This window comes from Carassius auratus, unplaced genomic scaffold (assembly GCF_003368295.1).
Source record: "Carassius auratus strain Wakin unplaced genomic scaffold, ASM336829v1 scaf_tig00216558, whole genome shotgun sequence".
Classification (NCBI taxonomy): domain Eukaryota; kingdom Metazoa; phylum Chordata; class Actinopteri; order Cypriniformes; family Cyprinidae; genus Carassius; species Carassius auratus.
Window position 1 is genome coordinate 531,527 of NW_020528631.1, and position 20,916 is coordinate 552,442.

The 20,916-nt window shown below is 37.5% G+C and overlaps 1 protein-coding gene across 1 annotated transcript; it reads left to right on the forward strand.

Moving 5' to 3' along the window:
* Positions 1–391: 391 nt before the first annotated feature.
* Positions 392–15,088, forward strand: LOC113098448 (sec1 family domain-containing protein 1). The gene is made up of 25 exons (XM_026263534.1): positions 392–480; positions 1,142–1,212; positions 1,340–1,428; positions 1,538–1,628; positions 1,738–1,860; positions 2,051–2,138; positions 2,232–2,321; positions 3,410–3,465; positions 3,887–3,972; positions 4,299–4,398; positions 4,805–4,944; positions 5,623–5,713; positions 5,799–5,872; positions 6,124–6,205; positions 6,326–6,422; positions 8,700–8,770; positions 10,229–10,308; positions 10,432–10,494; positions 10,583–10,658; positions 11,303–11,356; positions 13,196–13,248; positions 13,549–13,582; positions 13,919–13,984; positions 14,260–14,328; positions 14,886–15,088. Exons 1-25 carry the CDS (start codon positions 450–452, stop codon positions 14,907–14,909), a joined length of 1,899 nt encoding a protein of 632 aa, XP_026119319.1. The 5' UTR covers positions 392–449; the 3' UTR covers positions 14,910–15,088.
* The last annotated feature ends 5,828 nt before the right edge of the window (positions 15,089–20,916 follow it).

Sequence of the window (20,916 nt, forward strand, 5' to 3'; positions counted from 1 at the left end):
TTTCAATATATTAGTTTAAGTGGTTTATGATTATTTCACTCATTGGATCATTGTTAAACATGATAATGAATAGTTTTACAATCCATTTTCATAGTCATAAAGTCCACATATGTATGTGGGTCTAAAAATCACACATTTTAAATATAATTAAAATTAAATCATTTTTGAAACCCCTTTGGAAATTTACCATGGACCCCCTAGAGGCCCTGGCCCCCTGAGTGAAAACCACTGAAATAAAAATAATAAAAAACTCTTGTTCCATCCAGCAACTTTGAATCAACTGTTGTAATTTTGACAGGGCCGAGCCAAATCCCCCAGATAGATAGTGTGCACCTCAATCATCTCTACGTCTCTGTGATCCTCTACGTAAGCGTGCGCGTTCTTGTACGCAGGCAGCGCTTGGCCGTTGCCACGTCACCCTCACAGTCGTCACTGCATAAACATTAAAGATGGCGGCCTCCGTCCGGGAGAAACAGACAGGTTTCTTTATACGTTTGATTTCATATGGAAACTCTCGATACTGTTAATATAACTGATATTAGTGATTTCAGTTTATGATTTATCGGTTTTTAAAACATTTGTATTTAAAATACATGCAATAATACCGAATACATAAACAGTTGAAATTGTACAGTCCTGTCTGTGTCGCTGAGGATGCTAACGGTGTTCATGTAACAGCTGGATAACATCAGATGGATGGACTATTATCTTGCTTGACTAGATAAAGAAGCACTTGTGATTTGACTACATATAACCAACCAGCTCGTACAAGAAAATACGGCTGTCAATATCACAGAGAACTGTCATAAGGAACCCACGATATGAATTCACATGCTAGCTATAGTGACTTAACGTAAATGATTATGCTTAATATTTAGTGACACAAAATAGTGATGATCATTATGTTATATGGATTTTATTTCTGTAGCTGACATTGCCTTTAATGGTTATTGACACTTGCTGAGCTGTGCACTTGCTCCTGTGAGATATCAAATTTCTCTTTATGGATGTGCAATAGATAATTTGTTTTAAAAACGAAAATAGTAAAATAGTCTTTTTGCGATAGTAAATGATCTTTAGTAGTTATAGAAGTAATTAAAAATGTTGATGTATTATATATCTAAGATGTTTCTGTTCTCAGCTGCTTTGAAGCGAATGCTAAACTTCAATGCCCCTCCTTTGAAAAACACAACAGCTGAGCCAGTATGGAAGGTAAGGGTACTCAACACACACCTATTGGTTTACCCTTCCACTAGCCCTTGCTTTTCTTAAATGTGGCTCAGGGATGCTTTTATAGTTATAATTTGCTTGAACATTTACCCTTTGTTATTGTTGTTAGGTTCTTATTTACGATCGCTTTGGCCAAGACATCATATCTCCCCTTCTGTCTGTGAAAGAGTTACGGGACATTGGCATCACTCTGCACCTGTAAGGAAATCTAAGATTTTATTTATTTAGTTATATATTTCTTTCATACATATATATATTTGATTAGATTGATTTGAATGATCGTTTACTTTTTGTTTGTTTCCTCTAGCTTGTTGCACTCGGATCGCGACCCCATTCCAGATGTTCCTGCCATTTACTTTGTAATGCCCACAGAGGAGAACATTGACAGGATATGTCAAGTAAATATGATCACTGAATAATTGAGTCAGTCTTTTTGTCAGTCCCGTTCCAGGACAATCTGTGAGGATCACACTATTTCAGAACTAAAAGTTATTTTCACTTTTACAGGATCTCCGAAACCAACTCTATGAGTCGTACTATTTGAACTTCATATCCGCAATCTCTAGAAGCAAACTGGAGGACATAGCAAGTGCTGCTCTAGCAGCTAATGCTGTAAACCTGGTGACCAAAGTAAGTCGAAAACAGTTGTTGTAAAGTTGATTCAGTTTGCTAGAGCGTTTAATTAAAAAATCTTGTTTTTAAATTAAAGCTTGTTTTTTACTTAACAGACGTCCTCTGTGAATTCCTGAGGGAAATCAAATAACGCACTGCTCATTTTCATTATGAAGTTCAAATATTAGACTGTTCTGTTCCTCCTCAGGTATTTGATCAATATTTGAACTTCATCACACTTGAAGATGATATGTTCATTCTCTGCAATCAAAACAAAGAACACATCTCCTACCATGGTAAGCTGCTAGAGTGGCTTGATGTGTTGACTTCGTGTTTGTTTCATTAGTAATCTGAATGTTATTAATGGTAATACTGTTCTGTGCCCTCAGCAATCAATAAACCAGATATCATGGACACAGACATGGATGGCATAATGGACACAATAGTGGATAGTCTCTTCTGCTTTTTTGTCACTCTCGGTAAATGTTTATCCTTCCATGCATATACACTGCTGTTCAAAAGATTTGTAGAATGTTTTTTCAAAGAAGTCTATTATGCTCACCAAGGCTGCTTTCATTTGATTAAAAATACAGTAAAAACAGTCATATTGTGAAACATTATTGCAATTTCAATACATTTCAAAATTCAAAATTTTCCTGTACAGTGTCACCTATTCCTTCAGAAATCATTCTAGTAGGCTGATTGAGTGCTCAAGAAACATTTCTTAATTTTTTTTTTCAGTGCTGGAAACAGAATTTATTTAAAATATACATTTTTGTAAGATTATAAATGTTTTACTTTCCCTTTTGACTATTTATTGTATCCACGCTGAATAAAAGTATTACTTAAAAAAAAAGTTATAATAACTATTTCTATGCCACTATCAGCACCAAATGAAGTAGCAGATTTAATGTGTGGTTATTCCAACCAGGATTCTCAATCACTCCCTCTGTCTTCCATTGTTTGGCCAAACGGCTTGTGGCAAAGAGCCACAATCTTGATTACTCTCTTCAAGGGAATCAAACAACAAAAAAAAAAACTCCGTTTTTCTTGCTTACTGAAATCTTGTGCAGGAAGTAGACACAATCCATTCCTCATATGGAGATTTCCACTGCTTCTTAATCCATTTTAAATCTAATAAGGCAACATTCTTTAATGGTACAAGACGTTACTGTGAAAATTATAGACTGATGAAGACTTGATATTTAATCAAAATTAAAGAGCAAGGTTTTTTTTTATAATAATTCACATATTACAACCAACAGTTTAACTCTCAACTGTCATAAAGAGCCACTGGGTGGCAGAACCCTCCTAATATTGTTTGTGTATTGCTCAAAGGGAAAAAAAAATATTTAGATAATGCATTGGATATTTCAGTTAGGTCTGTTTACTTACTACATGACTATTAGAATTATATATGGCAGAAACACCACAATTCAAATTAAGTGCAGTGATCAGGCCTGAATTGGTGTTTTTGAAATGTAATCGTGTGTGTCTTGGTAGCTTGGGAGCAGATATTCAATGCACCCTCCTATTGGCAGTACAGTGAGCTTTCCTGTTATCATAGGTGCTGTCCCAATTATCCGATGTCCAAGAGGGAATGCTGCTGAAATGGTAGCCGTGGTAAGAGACTCACTGCTCTGTTTTTTAATGTTCCTCTGATACTTTCTTTATGACCAGTCTGAGAGACCTTTATCCTCTTTTCGAATTGATGAATTCTAGAATTGAGTGTTCTTGAATGGCTTTGGTCATTCGTTTATCACCTCAATCCCTACACTAATCTCTGCATTACAGTGCATTTGGACGTTTCATAGTCTGATGGTATAAAATTTCTCTTTGTTCCATATGTGGGATTGGGTCCAACCTTGGTTTGCTTTCAGTGTTGAGTTTTAGATGATTAGTTCAGCAGAGGAATGTCTCACTGTAATATGAGACAAAATTAACATCTACTGCTCAGTTTATTGGATTCAAGTATTTTATACATATTGTAGAACTAGTTTCTAATGGAATATTAATAACATTAAATAAACCCCTTTTTTCTCAGAAACTTGACAAGAAACTGAGAGAGAATCTGCGAGACGCTCGTAACAGCCTGTTCACCGGAGACACCGTGGGCACTGGCCAGTTCAGGTGGAGCAAAAACACACTCACAGTCTTGCACACCTCCATACGAATGATTTTAATAGAGTATACTTGTGAAAGCAATAAATCTTTAATCTTAAAATTATTATCGTAAACACCTAAATCCAAAACAAATGCCTCCAGATGGATAAATGGATGGATCAATAGATAGGTAGCCTAGACAGACAGACAGACAGACAGACAGATAGATAGATAGATTGATAGATAGTCAAGTGTCCCTAACTGGGACACTTTAAGAAAGATCTAGAACGTTGAGAGAGGTTTTAGTATCAGACCATAAAAATATCCCTCCTTTCCCTTCATCACTCCCACAGTTTTCAGAGGCCACTGTTTGTTCTTGCCGATCGTAACCTGGATCTAGCGACTCCTCTCCATCACACATGGACGTATCAGGCTCTCATTCATGACGTGCTGGTGAGCAGAACCTAAAATAAACTTGTGTGACCCACAATTCATTCATTTCTCCCTTTTTTTCTACTAGTGTTAATGTAATTTATTCCCTAAAATAGTTCCAAGTTGCAGCATATGGAAAGATGAAGCTATCGCAGTTATCATATGAATGACAAAGGGGTTTCATGAAATGTGGAATGTACGTGCTGGGTTGCTTTTTGTGCCAGTGATCATTAATCCTTTGGGTATTTTTTCCACCGTCTCAAAACTGCTTCTGCCTTAATATCATCTCAGTTCGACTCTATGGCAGCTGTACTCGGAGGGATTTTATTCTGTATTAGTAAAAGCTGGCATGCATGTTATTTTAGGTGTTGTATTGTGTTGTGATTCAGTTCTTTTGCCTTGCCTAACCAATATGTCACTGTATCAGGACTTCCACCTGAACCGGGTCAGTGTGGAGGAGTCTCAAGGGTCAGAGGCCAGTCCAGCTGGAGCACGGCCAAAAAAGAAAAACAAGAAGAGCTATGATCTCACTGCCGCTGACAAATTTTGGCAAAAACACAAAGGAAGGTAACCATCTACTGTTGGTAAAGCTCCAAATGTATTCAAATGGAGATCATTGCTGTGCATTTTTAAATGTTTTTAAGGTGTGTGTTTTTTTTTATACTTCTAGTATTTTGAACTAATGACTGTGTAATTAATATGTATTTTCTTAAGTCTGATATAAATTATTACATCTGATGTTGCTTTCCAAAGACCTTATTCTGTCCTAGTATAATACAATTTCAAATAGTTCACCCAAAAAGTAACATTTTGTAGTAATTTACTCACCCTCGTGTTGTTTCAAACAGATGTGTTTCTTTTTTTCTGTGAAACACAAAAGAAGTCAGTGGGCACCAAAATGGTACATTTTTGTGTGAACTATCCCTTTAAGGACATTAATTAACCAACTGTACTTTCAAGCGTGTAAATGTTTGATAGGAAGACATCCCTAGTTTTCTCAGTTTAGTCAAATGATTTGTCACAGTGGTTGTAAATATTTAAGAACATTTGCTAATAATATTTTATGTCATTGCTTTTTTTTTTTGCAAAATATCACCAGTTCAGTTTTGGAAAATGTTTTCGTTTCATTCCTGTTTTAAGGACTGTATCCAGCAGTTTATACTGATATATTTACATTTTCAGTAAATATACATTTCAGTCACTTCTGGATGGAAAGCATTGAATTATTTTTGGTCACCATTTCAGTCCATTTCCTGAGGTTGCAGAAGCTGTGCAGGAGGAACTCGATACATATCGAGCCCAAGAGGATGAGGTTAAACGCCTCAAGAGTATCATGGTTGGTGAATAAGGCTGATGCAAAATTGTATATGATGGAACTGTCGCGTGCTGGTTAACACAGAAAAATGTGGTTTTCCTCAAAGGGCTTAGAAGGGGAGGATGATGGAGCCATTAGTATGTTGTCAGATAACACTGCCAAACTTACTTCAGCTGTCAGGTAAGAAGTTCCTTGCAACAATGAAGTAATCAAGGATTTTTTTATATACAATTTTTATTTTTCCAGTTTTTATTAAATGATGTATAGAAAAAATATCCTGATGTAATCTAATTTCAACCAGTACTTGTCTCATATTGCTTGAGAGCTGTTTTACATATGAATTAGTCATTGTACTCACAAAGGCCTACCGCTGTACCCCTGTCTGACCCTGTGCAGATAGAGTAGGATAACATGCTCTTCTCTCTAAACAGTTCTCTTCCTGAGCTCCTGGAAAAGAAGAGACTGATTGACCTCCACACCAATGTTGCCACAGCGGTTTTGGACCACATCAAGGTCAGTGCTTCATGAGAAAAATGTTTTTCATCTCTTGGGTTACATCTTCTCTGCACATTGTATTGTTTCTGTTAGGTTGAGCAGCATATTTTACCTCTAAATTTGCCTTTCTGTCTTTAGAGCCGTAAGCTTGATGTATACTTCGAATATGAGGAGAAACTCATGAGCAAGTCCACACTTGATAAATCCCTGCTGGACATTATCAGTGATCCTGATGGTGAGTCTTTCTTGTGTTAAAGGAACACTCCACTATTTTTTGAAAATAGGCTCATTTCCAACTCCCCTAGAGTTAATATAGTTCAGTTTTACCGTTTTTTAATCCATTCAGCCGATCTCCATGTCTTTTAGCTTTAGCACTTTTAGCTTAGCTTAGTTTAGCATAGATCATTGAATCTGATTAGACCGTAAGCATCTCACTCAAAAGCATCTCAATCAGTCAGCAGGTGCAGTGATTTTACGCAATGCATGAAAATAGTCCCCAGCAGCTCCGCTATTGATGCAACAACACAAACTAGCTGGGGATTATTTCATGCGCAGCGTAATATCACTGCACCTGCTGCACCCATTATATGGCAGCAAAGTTCCTTGATTATTACGCCGATATGAGAGTATGGTTCCCAGCCATATCGACCTAGAAAATTGCAACTTTTCATTTTATGTTGGTCTTAGTACATGATTTTCATACAGAAGAGTCAAGGTTTAAGTAGGAAAAATATAAAAACTCTTTGGTAATTTTTGAGAGTGATGCTAACGGTCTAATCAGATTCAATGATCTATGCTAAGCTAAGCTAAAAGCGCTATCGCCACACCCAGAGATCGGCAGAATGGAATAGAAAATAGTAACACTCAACTATTTAACTCTAGGGGAGTTGGAAAATTAACCTATTATTAAAAAATAGTAGATTGTTCCTTTAAGCACTGAAGGCTATCGGTGTAATCAGTACCATCCCTAAACCCTATTTAGAAAGGATTATTTTTATATGGGGAGGTGGTAATGCAGTAATTACCAAAACTAATACTTGATTTTAATCCTGTCTTAATTGGCCAGGTCAGGGATTATTTTCACGTCTTTTTTTATTTATTATTGTCTGGGTATTCTCATGCAGTTGAGTTAACTTATTAATGTGCATTAAGGAATTCAACAATGCACCGGTTATCTTCCCAAACTTGTAATAAAAAGGACTTCTAAACTGAGAAGCTTTAAGTGCTTCCTGCTAAAATAAAAGCATGATGGTTTGATCATTGGAAAATGGAGAAATTAAGAAATTCTGTATTATCAGTATTGTAATATTAGTTTTTATTATAATTTTTTTTTTTTTTTAATTTTATTACTGTATTTCATGGTGAGATATTGTAATATCATTTTGTATTAAATGTTATATAGTAATAATAATAATCTTTATTTCTATTATTATTTTATAGTAATATTATATATTTGTAATCACTGCATTTTTGACCAAAATGTGCAGCCCTACAAACAAGCACAGTAAACTTTGGAATATTTTTTTTCAATTGCAATTTTTATCAGAAAAATCGTGCAGCCCTAGATTAGAGTAAATTTGATCTTTTATACAGTTCGCTGAAGAAAGCCCCCCCCCCCACACACACACACACATACACACACACACATATATATATATATATATATATATATATATATATATATATATATATATATAATAATAAATGTGTCGTGCAAATAAATAACCTGGTGGTACTCCAACAGTAATAATATTGATGATGATAATAATAGGATCTTTGATTTATTTATGGCTTGGCAACCATGAAAATCTACACAGACTGTCTGACAGCACTCCATAATTGTGGTAAAATCTCTATAACACTTGGCTTCAAGTGGCTTATTGCTTTAATAAGCCTTGACTCATCAGCTGCTCTTTTGAGCTTGACTGTTATCCAAACACCACTATATCCCTCAAAGCATGGCATACTGCCTTACTGTCATAAAACTTTGTTTTACCAAGAACAGCCCCATCCTGAGAGATCAAACGAAACTAATTGAATGAGTAACTCATACCCCATTCCCCTAATGAAAGCCTATCCCACCCTGTGTCCTCATCCAGTCATTTTTTTCAGCTTAGTGGCCTGAAATACATCACATCACTAGGGGAAAGCAGTCTGCTTTAAAGACTCTGTGATGCTACCACAGGATGAGATTTGTTTCTCTCCTGCCAGCATTGTGAGGTTTCAAGAGGACACAGTTTCTTGATCTCCACAGGGTCCTTTGTAGGTTCATGGGTTTCTTATGAGTACACAGGAATGGCCACTAACTATAATGATAATGAACAGTTGTTTTTCAAGTGTTACAGTGCTTTCTTGTTATGATAAGTGCAATGTGTGATTTTTTTTTAATCATGTTTCAGCAATAGTGAGGACAAAAACACACACACACACTGAAAAACTCTTGTTGTTCCGGAAATGAAATTAACTGTACGCATTTGCATAATGACTGTATAAATGTTGTTCTTATTGGTAGCTGGAACAGCAGAAGATAAGATGAGGCTGTTTCTGATCTACTACATCACTTCCCAGCAGCCCCCATCTGAGGTAAGTCCCCACATCACAGTCATGAACAAAGAGTATTCAAACTATAAATCGTTATCATGGTCAGCTATATCCTCTAAGAAAATTCAGATCATAGCAAGATCAAAGGAACAATCCAGTTTTAGTTGAGTTTAGTAACAGCATTTGTGGCATACTATTGATTATCACCCAAATAACTCAACTTGTCCCTTGTTTTCTTTAAAAACAGCAAAAATCAAGATTATGGTAAGGCACTTACAGTGAAAGTCATTGGGGCCAATTTTGGGGATGGTGGGTGGTTAAGGTGTGAACCTTACTATTTTATAAAAGTGCTTGCATTAATTGTTCTGTTAAAACATATGTATTATTTGAGTCGTTTTTACAGTGGTTTTAGGCATAATGTTTGATTGGATGAAGCTAGATTTAACTTTACATAGATAAGGTTAGTTGTACGTCTTGTGGTTGTACTAGTGAAACCTCATTGCACCGCTTTAACCCATATTTTTCTTTTTAAAGGCTGGACAAATGAAAATTAATTTTGTGTTAATCATCATTATGCCTTGAATGCTATTGACTGAGCTTAAATTGTAATGAATACAGTCGCAGAAAATTCCCTTAAGAGTCCTAGATAAATAATCCTAAATCATAGGTTGACTGTGGTGGGCTTCCTTGATGTGCGCTTTCGGTAACCCCACAATTTATTATAATCAGGGGCAAATGCATGGATTTCATTGTTTATGGACACATGGAGCCAAAAACATTCTGTCCATTCCCTATGAAGCTCGGCCCAGGTTTTTAAACTGTACTTTCAGACTGTTTCTTCAAAAGCCTTGTTGTTTTTTTGGGACGCATGCAGCTCAGATTTGAGGAACATTGACACGCTTTGATGCCACGGCCAAGTATTATTACTCTTGTATCCTGATAAAGCAGGTTTGTTCAACTCATGGCAAGATCTCTTTTGTGGGATGTTACCTAAATGGACGTACAAATGACATTTGAGGACACTTTCGAGGGGTTGGACCCGTGGTACCAAGCTGGGAATAAACAGTGTCCAAGTGACCACATTTCAACCCTGGAGAAAGCGCACTGGCCTGTCATCCTCTGTTATGTTTATCAGTGCAGGCTGTAAAAGCTTTGACTTTCCAAAAAAGAAGTGCTCAGAGTTTGAACTTTTTTTCTACGTCTTTTGGTTATCCTTTCTTTCATCTGTGTCCTCATGAACCAGCGTAGGTTATTGTTGGCAGTCATTTTGTTGTTTGTTTTCTGAGACTGTAATGAGGTTGGTGACATGAAAACAGCCCTCTCACTCATGTGGTATAGACGACTCTGTCTCTAACAGCAACTAGAGTTTCTCCTTACGCTGATCAATGATTATGGCATGTGAGCAAGAAGTCATCCTTCATTCTAAAAAAACAGATCCTTTAAACTGTTGGATTTTGAGAGTTGAGTGTTGAATAAATAAAGACAGTTTGTTCTTTTTAGGCTGATCTAGAGCAGTACAAAAAAGCCTTGGTTGATGCAGGCTGCGACTTATCCCCACTTAACTACATTAAGCAATGGAAGTAAGTTCTGGCCATTGTCAACAAACACACCATAACACACTTTCACATTTGCTTAGTTACTACTTTAAATTTTGTAGAAAAATGGGAACAGTAGTGTTGCAACTATTATAACCTATTTTCCAGAGCTTTTACGAAGATGGCTGCAACCCCAGCCAATTACGGGAGCAGTGGAGTGAAACCAATGGGGTATGAAGCTAAAAATGTATTTCTCAAAATATGAATCCTTTTGTTGATGTAATATGTGTTTTGAACGCATTGGCCTGTCCTTTTTCAGACTTTTCTCACGGGTGATGAACACTGGCTCCCAGTTTGTGATGGAGGGGGTGAAAAATCTGGTTCTGAAACAGCATGTAAGTATTTACCTGGGCTGTATCTTAAGGACCAGAATATCACAAAGGCTGGGCTCTTTTTACTTAGTGAGCAACCACCCAACACTTTGGCAACTGCGCATCGATGTGAAAATACACCCGGCCTGTTTAATCAGCATAGGAAGTAATTTGTTAAAAATGCCTGGACAGGCTACTAACCACATAGCAATGAGCTAAAATCACCCACAAAACCACATAACAGTGTCCTAAAAACACCAAAAAGAGCGCCCTACACATCACAGTGTACTAGATGGCTGACCGGAATGTCTTTATACTTTAAACTGGAGTTGCTGGTATCCCCAGACAGTCCTATAACAATGCTCTAAAAACAAAAACTACGAAACAGCAAAACAATGTGCTAAAAACACCCAGGCATCATGGTAGCAACTTCTGATATATATGATATGATACACTGCCAAAAAAAAGTTCCTTAACAAAAAAAAAACCCCAAAAAAGTGATGTATTAATGGTCAGTTTTTTTGTTTACTTCTGCTCTAGATTCTCCATAATTGATTTGATATTGTAGCACTTGTGGCTTTTGTCTGATAAATTGCTTGTGATTAAGTTTATTTTTAATTTATCTCTTTTTGGGGATTTATTATGAGTCTCAAATGTGTCTTTCATAGAACTTGCCGGTTACTCGCATCTTGGACAACTTGATGGAAATAAAGTCAAACCCGGTGAGCGCCCTTGTCTGTTTCTCCCTTTCTTCACATACATTCATCTTCCCATAAGCACAAATATTAAACTTGTTTTGCTGATCATTAGTATGTATCTCTTGCAGTAATTAAGAGTAATGTTTATTCTTAGCTAAAACCTTAAATTAGAAAATGATTAACGATCATTGGTGTATTTGTGTCCGGTGTGCACATGGTATTGTGTATCGCCAAGGCAGACTGCTTTACCTCCCACTGCGGATTAAAGCGTATGACTCTGCAGTGCTATGGGACACTGAGTGGGGCACTGAAGAGGCACTTTGAGTGTGCCAAGACCTCAATCCAGGCAATCTGAGCTGCACGGTTAATGTGACTGTGCTAATGTGCCTGGGGAACACCTGCGGAGAGAGAGGAAGAGGGTTTCTTGTGTGTGAACCTGAAGCACAATGTATCAAGTTTCTAGGCCTGAGGGATTTGGAAGCAGTCCCATTTGGGCTTTTCACCTTTCTGAGGTGGAACAAAGGTGAAAACCCCTCATGTGAGCAGCACTAGGGGACGTCTTTACAGAAGCCGAAGCTATTTCATCGATAATGGGATTGTGTTCTGCTACACTGGAGGATCTCATTCTCTGCAAAACGTCTGTATATGAAGCATCGGTTATTTGAACACACTGGCTGTTTTCAAGTTATCATTGGATGGCCTTGAAGGAAAAATCTGCTTTGAAAATTTCTCCCGATGCTTTGAAATCAACTAACTGTCGGTATGGTGCTGGGGGAATGATGGATGCAGATAAATGTGTTTATAAATGTGGAATTACCACAGAAGAGATGATGTGGCAAATCTTTGACATCGCCCTCGTAGTATGACTTCTAGGACTCCTCTCTATTTAGACATCTTGAATTCTCCCTAAGCACACTTCCAAGAACTGTTTCAACGCATTTTAAGTATAAAGCGCTGTAATGGAGACAGCTAGCTGACATATTAGCTCTTGCAATCATCCGCTTGTGTAACTGTGGCATTTTAGCTTCCCCCTCTAGTAACTTGACATAAAGACCATATTTCCTTGTGAAACACCCTCAGGGTCCCTCTGATCTTCTCAGTCTCAAAAGCTGGGGTGGACAGATTGCCATATTCTGTTACCAACTGGAAATGCGTCCCCTTCCCTGCCCATAAACTTGAATTGAACATAACTGTATTATCATCTTCTCAGCTACTGGAATTTCAGTGCCCTGCACAATACGGCTGTTGTTGAAAAAGCTGGGCAGCTGAGCGCTACAGAATCTCCTGCCTCCGCTGCAGGTCAGATAGTCCTCGCAGATGGGCCTGTGCAACAAGGTTGCAAGAGTGTGTTCGGCACAAAGCAAGGGTAAGCCGATAGCAGAAAAATCTGGAGAATTTCACCAGTTGGAAATGCCGTGAGGCACTTTTTTCAGTGAGTTGACGGCAAAGTATTTCTTCCCAGAATGAAGTATGCGCCAGAGCACCAGGACGGGCTGACTGAGGTCCTGTGGGGGAAGAGACAGGCTTGGCCCATCTGATAAGGAAGATGAGGAAGTAGGAGGCCATTGGCCTTCGCCTCAGAGACAGCTCTCCTCAATTTGTTTCGAGACTCTTCAAAGCAGAGAGATGATAATCTAGCTTTTTGAGTAAAACTGGAGGACATTTTACTGTTTGAGGCTTCTTGAACCTCCTTAGGTGAATGGCTGCTGGGAAGCATTAGATCTTGATAAGCGTTTAATGTAGATGGATGAGGTGGTTTTTAGGAGATGGTGATGTGGGGAGGGTGCTCTAAGTGTTATTCCATCCTTTCCATTTACTTTCGCGCTCTGTAATCCCTAATGTTATGTGTTGTGATTTTTGTAGGAGACTGATGACTACAGATACTTCGATCCAAAGATGCTTCGCGGAAGCGAGAGGTAGTTTCTTTATATTTTCAGATGATACATCTTTGTGTTTGACTTGGTCCAGCTGTATTCAAATATTATGTTAAAGGCATTTGATCCATGGAGGTATTCGAAACCGCTTGTGTCTTTATTACATACGCATAAGGCAGTACTGAAGTTAGGTAAATAACGGATCTGCACATCCTTGCCAAACCTGTACATTTCCAACAAAAATATTTAGAATAAAAGATCTGTCATTTTCCCCGCAAATATTGTCTATTTTTGCTCTCTGCCGGTGATGGTGAATTAATCCTAACTATTTAACTCCCTCAGCTCCATTCCAAGGAGCAAGAACCCCTTTCAAGAGGTGAGTGTATAAAGCAATGCCGATATCTGATTGTTGTGATTTAGCACCATGTGGATGTTGATACGTTATCTTAATGGTTTGGCACCCATGCACTGTTACCTGGCAGGGTTAATCTATGGCACAGATAGCCTTCTGTTTCTAGTGGAGATTAGGCCTTGCTGCTGACAAAGTGAGCTGAAGGCCCGGTGTGTCTGAGCTCACATCTGTAGGAGGGTCATTTGAGTCCTTCTGAGAAATATTACAGGGTTTTATTTAATATAGAGCATTTGTACAGCTTGCATTGAAATTCACGCACTATTGAGCTTTAACAGCTGATGACACATTTTCATTTCACAGGCCATCGTCTTTGTCGTTGGTGGGGGCAATTACATAGAGTATCAAAATCTTGTTGACTACACAAAGGTATGACTGCACACATATTGACATGTAAAATGTGCTACAAGAAATACAGAGTTCTGGCATGAAACTCTAGATGGCGCAGTCCGATAGGTCTAACTCAATCTGACTTAATGACATCATTATCACATGGCACAGCTGGTTAGCCTAGCAGATCTGTTTCGCCAAGACCAAATACATTAACATTGTTATGTACATTACCATGCCAATCCCTCAGAGAGTTGTCATGTCAGAACTTGGTTTGCTTCTGAAGATGAGTGTAATGATCTCCTTCTCTACAGGCCAGACAAGGGAAGCGGGTTCTTTATGGCTGTAGTGAGCTTTTCAATGCAGCCCAGTTCATGAAACAGGTATAATCACTTCACTACATTAAGTGCAGGTTATGAAAAACAGGATTTTTAAATGTAACATTCAAGATGTCAGTCACCCGATTTGCACCGCACTTCAGATAAAAATACAAATTTATTAGATGGAAAAATCAGATGCTTTGCAATCGATTGCTGTAAAATCCAACCAATTATCCTTAAGTTGGAGGGAACAGCATTGCTTTGAGTGTCTTGGAATGCTTTTTGCTGCTTGAAGCAAATCTGTGTTGTACTTTGTCTCAACAAAATTGACACCAAGTCATAACGTGCCTTTCCCGCTGTAAATATTTTTAAGCATTTTGCCTAGTTTTAGTCCCCCACATCTATTCCTCGTTAATATAGTTTTACCCCTTTGCTCTGACTGAAAAAGAGGGGGGTGTGTTTTGCTTCTTCCAAATCTTTCTGTGGTCTTATATGAACGAATAGGACACTTACTGTGAGCGGAACAATTAATGACAGTAGTAATCCTACTTTAGTTTAAATGTTGATGTGATTATGCAGTATCAGAGCGGTTGAGACTAAACCCATTCATTTCTCCACAGCTCTCACAGCTTGGTCAGAAATAGGAGGAGCATTGAAGTCCAGTTCTCCACCCTTCTCGAAACTGAAATCAAGATCTATTCTGTTATATTCCATTTAAACCCCTCTAACTTCAGAATCACTCATATTCCATGTACTTTATACTGTTTTCCAATACTATTTAATTCAATACTAAAGGCTCCCAACAATAAAGTCTTACACAGCACTTTTGTTTACTTTCTATGTGTCTACTTTGGGTCAAAATGCATATTATTTAGACATCTTATGCCTCATCACGGCTTTATTGACGTCAGGTCAGTGCAAGAGTAGAGGTAAATGCCTTAAGTGGTTTGGTGACTGAAGAGAAATGTCCCAAAAATTTCAGTCTCTAAAGTCTTTAACAAGATAAGGAGATTGCACTTAGTCTCGTTCAACACTGGTACAGTTCAGCTGAAGTGTAGATTGGTAAATGGACTGCATTTATATAGCGCTTTCAACAGACCACATGGCCATCCAAAGCGTTATACAATTTGCCTTACATTCACCCATTCACACAAACATTCACAGTCCGACTGCAGTGTCTGCCATTCAAGGCACCATCCAGCTCGTCGGGAGCAGCTGGGGTTAGGTGTCTTGCTCAAGGAGACCTCGACACTTGGTCAAGTGGAGCCGGGGATTGAACCACCAACCTTCCGGTTTGTAGACGACCTACATGAACCACTGAGCCACTGCTGCCCCCAGATCACACTGAGATGAGTCCAACCTAACGATTTTCATTGAAGATGGACATCCACAATATTCTTCCCTTAAATGTCACAGTCTACCGAGTGCCGGGAGAAGAAGAAATGGCTATCAGGGTCTATTTGGTGATACTAGGTAAGGTCTGGTCTAATTTTATTGAATTCTCTGTAAGTTACTATGATTTGTTTCTTCCTGAGATTCGCTACATAGAAAGATGTCACATGAGAAAAAATTATCAGGGAATTTTACATTTCTTTTTTAATAGGATGGCTTTCTTGGATTGGAAATGGGGTTGTAAATATTGCTTTTAACCAAGCAAAGAAAGTCTCTCGAACCACAGGACTTGCAGTTTCTGATGCCAGCATTGCTATTTTTGGTGAATTCAAGTACAAAAAGTTCAAATGATCAAGTGCCTTTAAGCATGATTCCCTTCAGTTCACTTCATTGAATGCTCTTAGAGAATATCACGCAGTATCTGGTGACATGTGAGAGGACCATCACTGTGTTCCCTTCACAGTCTGGCAGGTGGTGTTATGAGGCAGGAGAGACTGAAGTGATGAATTATATAGTCGTTCCAAGTACACAGGCACGTGTCCTTTTATTCCCTAATCTTGCTGGCTTGTTCCCCAGGGCCTGGTTAGTGGGTGATGAGAAAAGTCAGAGCTATTACCGCCTCAGGTTTGAGAATGCCAAACCTGCTTGCAATGTATAAGATGTTGTGTCTTGGCCAGGTGGACGGATTCCTAATCCTGCTCTTCGGACTCATCAGCATTAACACACTGCATCAGCCATCAGTGTCATCTGCTACAACAAAGGTTGCCAGCCTCAGCATGGTATGCTCTATCTTGGCCAAACTTACAGGGTTTATTTTACCTTTGTATATCTGCTACCCATATTTAGTCCAAGTGCTCATGCACTTAAAGCTGCTCTGTAATTACATTACAAAATGTATCTAAAACCATAAATAAAAAATAAATAGATAAAAGCAGCTTACATTATTATTCATTCTGAAGAAGAATTTAATATATAGTTTGCGTAATAGGACTAGGTGTAATCCCAATAAGCACCTAGTGGAATTTGGGAAATATATATTCTGTGTAAAATAGTGTTTTTGTTTTTGTGCTCATTTCTCACACAGTCTAAGTGGATGTTTATGCATTCAATTTATAGCTGCCTTTATATTTTAGGACAAGGGAGCTCCCACAAGGTGATAATCCAATTTGGGAGTCATTGGCATTAAAAAGTTTGAAACAGAGTATGATTTACAGTAGGACGCAGTGATCTGACCCAAACAAAATTCAAGACCTGAAATCCTCTGAAGTTGAGTTTTTGATAAATCTAGAACCATGTTATTTTTGCCCCTTCTTTTTTTTAAGAAGCTCTTTAGCCTTGGCTGCACAAATACTAGATAAATCAGCGTGATTATGCTATGAGGACTGTGCTGATGTGGGTGTTTCTGCCATGTCCTTCAGCTCATCACGTCAACAAGCGTAATCTCTGCTTGGTCATAGCTGCTGTCTGGCTGTGCTCTCTGTTCTGGGCTGGAGTAGTTACAGAGGTAGGACTGAAAACAAGGATGTTTACCATCTTTAGAAATTAAAAATGAGTTGAAATGGAGATAACTGAATAGTATTTCTTATGCAGCTCATGGGTATGTATGGCACGTGCGAAATCGACTGGACACAAGCGCAGTACTGCGTTCCAGTCAAGCTCTGCTTCATCAGTATTTTCTTCTTTAACTTCTTTGTGCCACTGTTTGTTATAGTTTTTACATATGTGTCCACTATCCGCATAGTCAACTCCAGCCACAAGTCCAGTCCAGTCGGTCCAGTTAATCATCAAATTCGAGGTTAAAGTTTTTTATAGTATGTCACTTGATCTCTGTCTCTGAGGCTTGTAAAGTGTTGACACATTTAATGGCACATCTGTATTACATCCTCCCCAATTTAGGGTTGTTGAAGATTCTTCTCCCGTCCCTGTACATCAAACACAATCCTGAATTTTTAAAAAAGAATGCTAATATAAAGGAAGGAACTAAATACTTCTGGAAAGGTCAAAATAAAATGAGGGAATCTACTTAAGAGGGAAAGCAGGTAACTTTTGAGGAATGAGAAAGTAAACAACTCTCTTGCTAACCAAAAACAGGAGAAAATCAAATACAGACTGCAAAAACAATGGAACTGACCTCCCTACAGCTTTCCTAATATCAACTTCAGAATTTTATAACAAAATCCATTTGTAAAAAAAATCATCTTTTGTGGCAGCAAAAATTCAGGAGGAACATCTGGGGAAGGAGAAAGGATCTCATGAAAGGCCCTTTTGCTTTTTAGTATCTTTGAAATAAAATAATATTACATTTATAAAGCTATATATATATATTTACCCTGGTGTCTGCTTCTCATTTATTTCCAACTTCATTCTCCCATCCTCCAATCTAAACAGGGCTATAATCAGTGCTGAGAATATAAACTTGCTGTAATCAGCAAAGCACCCGCAGGAATCGTGGTCTGTACTATTTCTCTGTTCTATGCCAGCCTAGAATTTTTTTTGTGACCTACATGTAAGAGGTCCAATTTGTTTGTTATTAACCTGTTTGTTCTGGAACTAGTTACTGGTCTTGTCTGTTCTTGGAATTAGGACTCTGGATTGTTTGACTGTTCCTGAACCTCTGGGCTGGAGGAACCAGAGCAAGACTGTTCAGTAAGAATGTCCCGTCTCTCCACAACCATCCTCAGCCGCGTCCCTGTTTGACCAGTACGTAATGTCAGAAGGCAGAAAGTGCCTTACTGCCAAGTATGTTAACACACACAAGATGTGCAGACTTGTCTGGACTGAATACAAATTACTCAAGCGCAGAACAGTCAGGTAATGGTGCTTTATTTATATTATCCAGGCACATAATTCAAAAGCAGCAGACGTGCTCATATTCAGAAGAACAGTGAAGGTTTGTCCAAACAGAGCAGCGTCATAATTCAAGGTCAGTAGTTTCAGAACAAACAGATTCATAACAAACAAATCTGACCGCATAGGTCACAGCATAAAATTATAACCTGGCATAGAATAGAAAAATAGTACACAAATGATCAGTTAATAATTATCAGGTAAAGTGTTAAACAGGGAATTATAACATGCTTTAATCTTTTTTTATTTTATTTTCTGATACAGGAAATAAGTAGATAAAAGTGTTTTGTGTGAAGTTTACATAGGAAACTCTGCACCAGAGGGATGGAGCAAGTGGTAAGATGAGCAGGGACTTTTCTCAAAGAAATGACTATTACAGTTGTGGGAAATGTCCTCCTCCAGCCCTATTCAGAGCACTCAAACAAACTCTACTCAAGCATGTCGCCTTTTCAAATGACATTCAAAAGAATAAGTCACCCACAGTGGACACAAAATAAGAAGATCTCGCTGTGCATGACGTTGTGATGAACGTTCTCTCACATTAGCGTTAGCGGTCCTGGGGATTAAAGTAGGTCTGTTATGCAAGGAGGTTTTTGGCACACACCCCATATGCTTATTTTGGTGCAAGACTATGCCGTTTGAAAAATAATAAATTCTGGAAAATATTAATCGGTGTGATGCTGTATAATTTTATGATTTATGAGAGGAAAGTCCTTAGAAAAAGTCGTGCATCTGCTAAGAGATTTGCAGTGGGTAAGATTAAAAAATAATAATAATAAAAACTTTTTATGCTCACCCCTGCATTAAGAAATACAGTAAAAGTGTCCAGTTATCCTTTAGAATCATTCTAATTTGCTGATTTTGGTGCTCAAAAACATTTCTTATTGTTATCAATATTGAAAACAGTTGTGCTGTTTTGATAAATTCTTTGATGAATGATTAAAAAGTACTTTTGCAATAATGTAAAAGTCTTTACCGTTTTTTTTTTGTTTTTTTTTTTGTGAATTTAATACATTCTGAAAAAAGTTGTAATTTCTTTTATAAAAACAACAACTTTAAAAAGGTAGTGTAAACATATTGCTAAATCTTCTGCCACTCACAGTCGAGCTATCTAGAATGTACAGCACATTAAGTTGAACTGTAGAAGTCCATTAGCTCTAATGGAGGATGACAAGTGCATAAAGTATCATGAGGTCTTTCTAAATGACCCTGCAAAGCTGAGTGAGACTGCAGGTGTGGACGAAAACAAGACTCACCCAAATTAAATGGCTGAAAATGACCTTAACAAAACTCATTGTACTTGTACTTTTTTTTTTTTTTTTTTTTTTTTTTTTTTTTTTACTGCTGCAGATCTTCATCCTCCACATTTGAAGACCTATCGCTTTTGCAGTGCTGTATTCACAATGTGGACCATGGCATAAAAAGAATATTCCTTTAAAAAATAGAAACCTAATATATACACTCTCTTATGTTAATCATGAAATATTGTATTTTCTGGTTAATGTTTCCAACATAGGAAATTACATTATTTTATATTTTTTTTATTTTGGGAAAATAAATTTCTCTTTTCAGTAGACAAATCTGGGCTCAAGTCTATGCAGAATTAGCCAAGGCTAATATTTTTGTAGGTGAAGACAGTCGCCTAAATGAGACATCCATCGAAGTATTAGACGGTTAATACTATTTATAAGAAGTGAAGTGGTAGTCTTTGCATTCTTGGACGAAAGCTGTGGATCTCCCATGAAGTCTCACATGGTGTGAAACGTGACTTGCCTGGGAAGAAACTTGTGTGTCACTTTGCCTTTTTTCAGCTATTTTTCATGTGACTGCACAAAGCCAGAGCAGTCAAGCCAACTTTTCCATATGAACATCAGTTGCCCCAATGAGAACAAACTCTGTGTAATACCAAATCACAGGAAACCATCACCTGCTTAATCTAACAAAACCTATTTCATTACTTAAGGGCACATCCGGTTTCCCTCTTGAGTGTTTTTTTTTATTATTATTATTATTTATTTATTTTTATAGCACTTTCATTTGAACGTCGTCAGTAAATATAATGGTGAGTAGTTCATATACACTCTAACACTCAAGAGTATTTTTTTAAGTATCTTATACTTGTCAGATATAGTATAAAGAGTAATTTTGTGAAATATAATTGCAATTTAAAATAACAGTTCACTGCTTTAATAAATGTGAATTTTGTGATTCCTAAGCTGAATTTTCAGCAACTATTTCTTCAGTATCACATGATCCTTCAGAAATCATTATAATATAATATACTAATTTGGAGCTTAAAAAATAAAATAATAATAATAATAATAATGATTAATCTTATTATTATCAATGTTAAAAACAGCTTTTTTTAGGATTCTTTATAGAAAGTTCAAAAGAACAGCATTAGAAATCTTT

Excerpts from the sequence above, each read along its gene's own strand:
- LOC113098448 (XM_026263534.1), top strand. The coding sequence starts at position 450 with ATGGCGGCCTCCGTCCGGGAGAAACAGACAG. Across the intron at positions 1,213-1,339 it reads CAGCTGAGCCAGTATGGAAG|GTTCTTATTTACGATCGCTT; the intron begins GTAAGGGTACTC and ends TATTGTTGTTAG. Across the intron at positions 2,322-3,409 it reads CTGCTTTTTTGTCACTCTCG|GTGCTGTCCCAATTATCCGA; the intron begins GTAAATGTTTAT and ends CTGTTATCATAG.